This window comes from Crocodylus siamensis, chromosome 6 (assembly GCF_052110815.1).
Source record: "Crocodylus siamensis isolate JL-2025a chromosome 6, ASM5211081v1, whole genome shotgun sequence".
NCBI classification, from domain to species: Eukaryota; Metazoa; Chordata; order Crocodylia; family Crocodylidae; genus Crocodylus; species Crocodylus siamensis.
The window spans coordinates 93,392,405-93,400,473 of record NC_143400.1 but is presented as its reverse complement, the minus strand read 5'-3'; the positions used below and the strand labels follow the sequence as shown (position 1 = coordinate 93,400,473).

The 8,069-nt window shown below is 68.4% G+C and overlaps 1 protein-coding gene across 2 annotated transcripts; it reads left to right on the top strand.

The window, feature by feature from the left end:
• The first annotated feature begins 1,226 nt into the window (after positions 1–1,226).
• On the top strand, positions 1,227–7,216 carry CHRND (cholinergic receptor nicotinic delta subunit). Of its 2 annotated transcripts, none has more exons than XM_090051608.1 (12): positions 1,227–1,379; positions 1,730–1,875; positions 2,138–2,182; positions 2,485–2,594; positions 3,084–3,239; positions 3,978–4,093; positions 4,302–4,502; positions 4,971–5,082; positions 5,309–5,423; positions 5,828–6,038; positions 6,291–6,409; positions 6,916–7,216. In XM_090051608.1, the coding sequence occupies exons 1-12, from the start codon at positions 1,328–1,330 to the stop codon at positions 7,096–7,098; spliced, it is 1,566 nt and encodes a 521-aa protein (XP_089907734.1). In that variant the 5' UTR covers positions 1,227–1,327; the 3' UTR covers positions 7,099–7,216. The 2 variants fall into 2 exon arrangements, with proteins under 2 accessions (XP_089907734.1, XP_089907733.1); XM_090051607.1 differs by having other exon boundaries at positions 6,288–6,409.
• The last annotated feature ends 853 nt before the right edge of the window (positions 7,217–8,069 follow it).

The window sequence follows — 8,069 nt, the reverse complement described above, 5'->3', positions numbered from 1 at the left end:
AGTAAGGCAGGGCCACTGTCCCCCCTGCTCTGCGGGGTCTCCAGTGGTGACCCCGGCTCCGGTGCTGCCTGGCTCCCGCCCCCGAAGAGAGCTGGGCCTGGGATCGGGAGCGGGATCGGGACCGGGATCGGGACTGCTCCCCGCGGGCTTGGTGCTAGCGGAGCAGGAAGCAGCTGCTGGCAAGTGGTGAGTGACGGGGCAGCTGTTTGCTCCCAGCCGCCCTCGCAGCAGCATTCAGAGCCACGCGGCATCCCGGCTGCCCCCCGGCAACGCCTGCCAAGGCCCTGCGTGGTGCTGCCAGGCCCCAAGGAGAAGCATTGGCTGGGGGGCGGGGGGGCCAGGATGCCTGGGCGCTCTGTCCAGCCTGGGGAAGGAACGAGCTCCACGGATCCATCAGGACTCCTGGGCTCTTCCAGCGCCCCGGGGGATTCCCATGGTCCTGAGCACCTGCAGCTCCAGCTGAAGCTAGTGGGAGGAGGGGTGCTGAGCTGCATGGGAAAGCAGGCCCTGGCACCAAGCTGGGCAAGACAGGACACCAGCGCCGGATACTGGACCTGTTGGTTAGACTGGGCAACACAGCCCTGCCCAGGCCAGGCCGGACCCACGCGTCCCGGAGTGCGATTCCTCAGCACAGAGAGAAGAGGCCCCTCCCGGAGGGTTAGAAATGACCTGCGACCCTCCAGCGCCGGCCCTCCAGCGCCTGGGACCCCCCTGCGGCGGGGCACGGAGACCCTGGTGCAGTCCCCGCTCACCGGGACCTGCCCTGCCTGCAGCTGCCGACTGCAGCGAGCACCTGGCTTCCCCCGGAGCGGTGGAGGGGACCGGCACCACGTGGCATGCCAGCCCCGGGTGGCCATGGCCAGATGAGGCCCCATCTGCAGCCCCCGCTCTGGCTGCCGAGCTGCGGGGTTGCGGTGCCCGCGGGCACCGGGCTCGGAGCTGCCGGGCCGCCTGCACCCGGCGCGCCTGGGAGAGAGTCGAGAAGCCCCCGAGGCACCCCGCGGTGGCGTGGTTGTGGGGCAGCCCCCCAAGATGCTGCCTGCCTGGCAGGGTCTGGGTGCCCCTCGGCATGGTACCGGCAGGGCAGCCGATCCGAGAGGAAGCCGCCCGCACGGCCCAGCACCCAGCACGGCGTCACCCACCTGCCCCTTGCCCCTGGGGTGGGGGCAGCAGGGGGACGGGATTGCAATGCCGCCTCGCCCGCGGCTCTCGCTCCCACCCCTCCCCCCGTGCACCTGCCCCTGCCCGTCTCCAGCATTTCCCCCACGGCGTCTGCTCCGACTTCCCAGCGCCCGCCGACAGCCCAGGGCCGGCACTGCGCTGCGGGATGGGGGGTTCACCCCTGCGGCTCGCCTCGCTCTGGGCCGTCGCCCTGGCGGGTAAGGAGAGGGGCGCCGGGGTGCCAGCTGGGGGGGGTCGCAGAGTCTGCGGCTGCCGGTGGCTTTGCGCTGATCCCGGAGGGAGCCGAGCCCCGTGGAGCCCCCGAGCTGGCGGGACCCCGGGAAGGGCCTTCCCTGGCAGGGGGGCGACAGGCTTGGGGTGACCAGCCGCCCCCGCCCCTTGCAGGACAGCGGGGCTCCCTGCCCCAGGCCCGGGACGTGTGTTCTGGGGGCGGTGGCAGGAGCACGAGGCTGGGGCCAGGACCCCTGCCCCCTCGCCCCCCACCCCCACCCCACCCCGGGACCCGGGGGCGAGCCCCCCGCGCGCTCACAGGGCCGCGCACCCACAGGCGGCTTGTGCGTGAACCAGGAGGAGCGGCTCATCAACTACCTCTTCAACGAGAGGGGCTACAACAAGGACGTGCGCCCCGTCGCCTCCACAGACCAGGCCGTCGACCTCTACATTGCCCTGACGCTCTCCAACCTCGTCTCGCTGGTGCGTGGCGGGGACCCCCCGGGCACGGGGCGGCCAGGACCCACCCCGCGGGGCAGCTCAGGGGCCTCCCGGGACTTCTCTCGCCTCACCCTGGGCCTCATCCTGCCCTGAAAGGCCCAGCTGGGTCCTCAGCCCCTGCCCAGACCAGGTCCCAGGAGCTGAGGGAGGAAGCTGCACTGCACCGTGCCCCCGGGAGATGCAGCACCGCTGCGGGGGGCCGGGGGCCCAGGCTCCACCTCATTGCTGCCTGCTGTCCTTACAGAAAGAAGCCGACGAGACCCTCACCACCAATGTCTGGATTGAGCACGTGAGTGGGGTCAGGCTCCCTGGGGCAGATTTTGGGGTGGGGAGGGCTCACTCCCAGCCCTTGCCCATCCCCCTGCCCCCGGTGCCTGCTTGCTGCAGCACTCCTGTCCCCCAGAAGCCACGGCAGCCTCCCCGCGGCTCCCCTGGCCCCTCGAGCCTGGCGCCCGAGGCACAGGAGGCCAAAGGTGCCTCCTCCGGGCAGAGCCTACCCCCGATCCCTCTGCTGTGCCAGTCAGTCTGGGCAGAGGTGGCTCCGGGTGCGCGCCGGTTCCCATCCGAACCGGTGTCCCGGGCTTCTCGCAGAGCTGGATGGATCTCCGGCTGCAGTGGAACACGTCGGAGTTTGACGACATCCAGATCCTCCGGCTCCCCCCGGACATGTTGTGGCTGCCCGAGATCTTCTTGGAGAACAAGTGAGCCCACGGGGGCCGGGCCGTGGCGGTACCCGTCACTAGCACGGCACGAGCTCTGAGCTGGCTGCCCTGGTCAGCGATGCCCGCGAGGCGGGGATGCCCCAACCCACTCGGCGTCCCTCCGGTGGGGAGAGGGGTGGGGGGACAGGGCCCTGTGCTGGCTGGAGCTGTGCACGGAGCTGTCAGCAACGCCCTCCCCGGATTCCTGCTTTTCGGTCTCCATCGCGGTACTCACGGCCACGAGCTGGTGGGAACATGCATCCCACGGGCCTTTGGCACCTTCACGCCCTCCTCAAGCTGAGGACGGGGCTGCTGCTCACTCAGCAGAGCCCAAGCCCCGAGGAGGCTGCCCCATTGCTCTGGTGCCGGCAAAGCTTTCCTTGGGGTACCCCGGCACGGGGCCAGTACAGCAGTGGCGGGGGAGAATCGGGGCCCTCTCGACTGCCACGGCTGGCGGCGCTCACCCTGAGGCACGCTCTGCTTGCGCAGCAATGACGGCACCTTCCAGATCGCGTACTACTGCAACGTGCTGGTGTACAGCACGGGCGACATGTACTGGCTGCCGCCCGCCATCTTCCACAGCGCCTGCCCCATCAACGTCAAGTTCTTCCCCTACGACTGGCAGAACTGCAGCCTGAAGTTCAGGTGCGGACGGGGTCACTCGCCACCGCGGCCTAGAAGAGGGGAGGCCGAGAGGGGCGCGGGACCTCCCCGCTAACAGACCTCCATGAAGAGGAGGAGGAGGACAAGCTGTTCTCTGTGGCCCTGGCGGGAGGACAAGGAGAATTAAGGACAAGAGGAAATGGGTTTGATGGGCAAGGACACAGGCTGGAGATGTCCCAAGGGTGGGTGTGGTGGGATATCCTTGGCCGGAGGCTTTTCAGGACAAGCGTCTGTCAGGGCTGGTCCGGGTGCTGCAGGCTAGACGGCCTCCTGAGGTCCCTTCCAGCCGTACGCGCCCACACAGCGTGGCCCCAGCAGCCTGGGATCCGTTCCCATGCCCCGGGCTGGCCAGTGCGGCCCCATTACCGGCCCCAGAGCCCTCAAGCCCTCTGAAGTCAGGTGGGAAGACAGCCACGTGCGTCTCCCTTGGAGCAGTCCCTATCGATGTCAGGGGGCTGAGGCCAGGCTCCCCGTCACCCAGGGTGGCCGTGACACCTGGGGCGGGCACTGGGTACCAGGCAGAGGCTGAGGCCTCCAGCCGGGGTGGGCTGGCTCACCTCAGCCCCAGACACCGACCCCTGGGTAGAGATGACCTCCACCCAAGGCCCCACGTGCCCGCCGGGCCCAGAGCCTGGTCTTCTGGCTCCTGCACCCGGAGCTGAGGAGGGGTGCCGGGCAGGCACCGGCTGGCATGTACTCACCCGCCTCTCTCCGGGGCAGATCCCTCATGTACAACGCCAAGGAGATCAACATGCACCTGCGGCAAGAGTTCGATAAAACCACCAATAAATCCTTCCAAACGGAGTGGGTCGAGATTGACCGCGCGGCCTTCACTGGTAAAGAGTGCCCTCCAGCCCCAGGCTGGTCTCATGACGGGCGTGTACCGTGCCCCTGAGGCCACAGCATTAGCGCCAGGCCATCTCCTCGCAGCCTCCGGCCAGGCCGGCGTCCAGGGTGGTGGGCGGCCCGTTCCAGGCCAGCGAGGGGGTGCCAGGCGGCTGCAAAGCCCGGGGTGATGCCCGTCCCTGCTCCCCTCTCCCACAGAGAACGGGGAGTGGGAGATCATCCACAAGCCGGCCCGCAAGAACATCGACCCGAACTTCACGCCCGACAGCAACGCCTACCAGGACATCACCTTCTACCTCATCATCAAGCGCAAGCCGCTCTTCTACATCATCAACATCGTCATGCCCTGCGTCCTCATCGCCTTCCTGGCCATCCTCGTCTTCTACCTGCCAGCCGACAGTGAGCGCGGGACCCCCACCCCTCGGGCCCACACTGAGGGGGGGTCCCCTTCCTCACCACCGCGGTTGAGGTGCTCCAGCACACAGCCACGCGCGGGAGGGGTCCCCCCGTAGCCGAGCCGAGCGCAGGATCCCAGGGTGCCCTCCCACGCGCAGTGAGATGGGATCCCCCCAGTCCCGCATGTGGGGAACAAGGCATCCCTCTGCCCCGAGGAGGTACCGGACCCTGGTCCCCTGCCCACGGCGATGGCAAGGCTGGCTCTGCTGACCACAGGCGCCCAGCCGGGCAGGGGGAGCCCCCCGCACTCGCTGCCGGGGTTGGCCTGCTGGCTGCCCCCTCCGTGGAGCTGGACTGCCCCGCGAGGGAGCAAGCGGGGGCATTGCTATGTGCCAGGGGACGGGAGGAGTGGGGGGCACTCCTTAGAGCTGGGGCAGGAGGGGCGGCACCCTGAGAGCTCTGCTTTTCCAGGCGGGGAGAAGATGACCATGGTTATCTCCGTCCTGCTTGCCCAGTCCGTCTTCCTGCTGCTGATCTCCCAGCGCCTGCCTGCCACCTCCCTGGCTGTCCCCCTCATCGGCAAGTGAGTCTCCAGCTGCCCCCGTGCATGCCCCCAGGGCCGGGGGGTAGACGGTTTCTGCCGGGTGGGTGGGACATGCCCCGTGTGATGGGGACCCCCAGCCAGTTCCGGTCTGCAGGGCTCTTCCTGCAGAGAAGTGGGGGGAGCGCGGCCCCCAAGGGCATAGCTCTGCCCCGTGGTCCCCTGGCAGAGCCCAGGCTCCCGGCTGAGTGCCAGGCTCTGCCTACAGGTACCTGCTTTTCATCATGCTGCTGGTGACAGCGGTGGTGGTGACCTGCGTGGTGGTGCTCAACATCCACTTCCGGACGCCCAGCACCCATGTCATGTCTGCCTGGACCAAGGAGGTGAGCAGGATGGGGGCAAAGGGGGCTCTGGCGGGATGCAGGCCTGGGTCCCCGGCCTTCGGGCCAGCATACTCCATCTCCCTCAGCTCGTGCTGAGAGCCAGCTGAGACTGGAGCTGCAGGACCGGTCTGCGTGGCTCTGACCCTCCGTATGGCACGGCCTGGGGTGGCTGAGCCTTGACAGCGGGGTGGTGAGATCTCCTGGCCCCCCGGCACGCGGCAGGGCAGGCAGGCCCCCTTTAGCTGGGCCAGCCCCAGCCGAGGGCAGCACCTCCACCCCAGCGACACTGCAGGCCCAGGCACCGAGCTCTGGCATCAGCATCACCCCCAAGTCACGGGTGTCAAGGAAGAAAGTGGGGGGGAGTCCAGCCCTTTCCCCAGCCCCAGCCTCCTCCTGCCCCCCAGGTTTTCCTGGAGACCCTGCCCCGCCTGCTGCACATGTCGAGGCCAGCCGAGAGCGAGCCCGACCCGCGCCAGGGGCTGCTGATCCGCCGCAGCAGCTCCGTGGGCTACATCGTCAAGGCGGAGGAGTACTTCAGCATCAAGGCACGCAGCGAGCTGATGTTTGAGAAGCAGTCAGAGCGGCACGGGCTGGCCAGCCGTGCCACCCCCGCACGTGAGTGCCCCTGCCCCTGCCCCTGCCAGGGACCGGGGGGCAGGGGAGCAGCTGGATGGCACCCTTGGGAGATGCAGGGCAAGGCCGTGCAGGGACCATGCAGCAGGCAGCAGCCCCTGTGCCATGTGACCCTGGCCCCCGTCCAAGCAGCCCCATAGGACCGGGACCCTGCCCACGAAGCTGCCATGCCCGCTTCTCCCAGCCGCCTGCTCTCAGCTCACAGCTCCCCTCCTCCTCCCGCCCGCACAGCAGGGCCGACCCCCCCGAGCACGGGTGACACGCAGGAGCAGCTGTATGGCGAGCTGCAGCCGGCGATCGAGGGGGCCAACTTCATCGTGGAGTACACGAGGGAGAAGAACGCCTACAACGAGGTAGGTGGGGGGCAGGGGGCAATCCCAGCCCCCTGGGCGCCCAGAACAAGGCCCAGCCCCCGTCCCTGCACCACACCCACAGCCCTGCTTCCAGCCTGACCCGGGGTGGGCATGGCGGGGCTGGAGCCCCTAGAGACGCCCCCTCCCTGCCCCTGTCCCCCCAGCTGGCTCTGGCTGGCACCGTGTTGGCAACTGCAGCAGACACGAGGGCAGGAGCAGGGCCAGGGCTGCCCCCTGCCCCCATCAGAGCGGGCAGCCGCGGGGACTGCCCCGCAGGGGACCAGTAGCTCCGCAGACCAGCCTGCCACGGAGGAGCCCGGGCTGCCCCTGCTATAGGGGAGGGGTGGAGGGTGGCAGTCTCCAGGGCTCTTGGCTGTGCCGCCTTGCCCAGCCCCCTCCATCCTCTCTTCCTCCTCACTCTGCCTGTTCCTCACCCCTTCGGCCTCCCTGGCTCTGGCTGGCCACCCCCGGGACCCCCATCCCGACGGGCCCCTCCCACGCTACAGGAGAAGGACAACTGGAACCGCGTGGCCCGGACGGTTGACCGGCTCTGCCTGTTCCTGGTGACGCCGGTGATGGTCCTGGGGACCCTGTGGATCTTCCTGATGGGCATCTACAACCACCCGCCACCGCTGCCCTTCGCCGGGGACCCCTTCAACTACCGCACGGAGAACCGCCGCTACATCTAGGGGCTGCTGGGGCACTGCCACCCACCCAGGGCAGCGGGGCCCTGCCCACCCCCCTTTCTAAGTTATTTCTGCTTTTCTCGTCTTGTCCCGGATGATAAAATAAAGCCCTGGGCCTGGGCTGGCTAGTCTGTGGGGCTGTGTCGAGCGCCAAGTCTTGGCAGTGTGGAGAGGAGGCGATGTCTCTGCCCCCCAGCTGCCAACCTCCAGGCCCTGCCCTGCTGTGTCCTGCTGCTCTGCCCTCCCCCTGGCTGGGGCTGGAGCAGAGGTGCAGAGCGGGGATGGCGAGGGGCAGGAGGGTGAGGCCCCCGTACCCCAAGGCGCAAACCCCGCTCGGCCCATGCTGTCATGCCGCTGCCTCTGACCATCCGCGCAGCAGCTGTTGCCCCCTTCGACATCAGCATCTTGAGAGCTTCTGGCACGAGCCAGCTGCTGGAAACATGAGAGGTGGCACCAGACAAGCAGCTGCTCTCCCCAGCCCCCAGTGAGCCATGCTGTGGTCCTGGCAGGGGACCCTGGGGCAGGGCCAGCCCTGGTCCTCACCCGCCTGGGGGTCCAGTGCACTAAGCCATGGGGCCCAGCCCTCCCCTGGGAACGTGGCTCTGCTCTATTCGTGTCCCGCTCTGCAAGGTTTCTCCTGGCATCCACCATAACTTCCCTGTCGAGTAGTCAGTCACAAGCTGCCCTGTGCCCTGTACCCCCCGGGACCCTGCAGACAGGTCTCAAGCCCCCTCCTGGCCCCTGCACATAAGCACCCCCCCAGCTGCGACCCACACGCCGCTCCCTTCCAGCCCTTCTTTGCAAACCAGCTTCTGCTTTGTGGACACATGTGCTCCTTTCCCTAAGCAGGATAGAAAGCAGCGGCATAACTATGGTCACCTCCATCCAGGCAGGGGGGCTCCGGGGGCACATGCACGTGCAAGGCACTGTGGCTGCATGCACACAGATGCTCCTGCCCACAGCAGGGACCCATC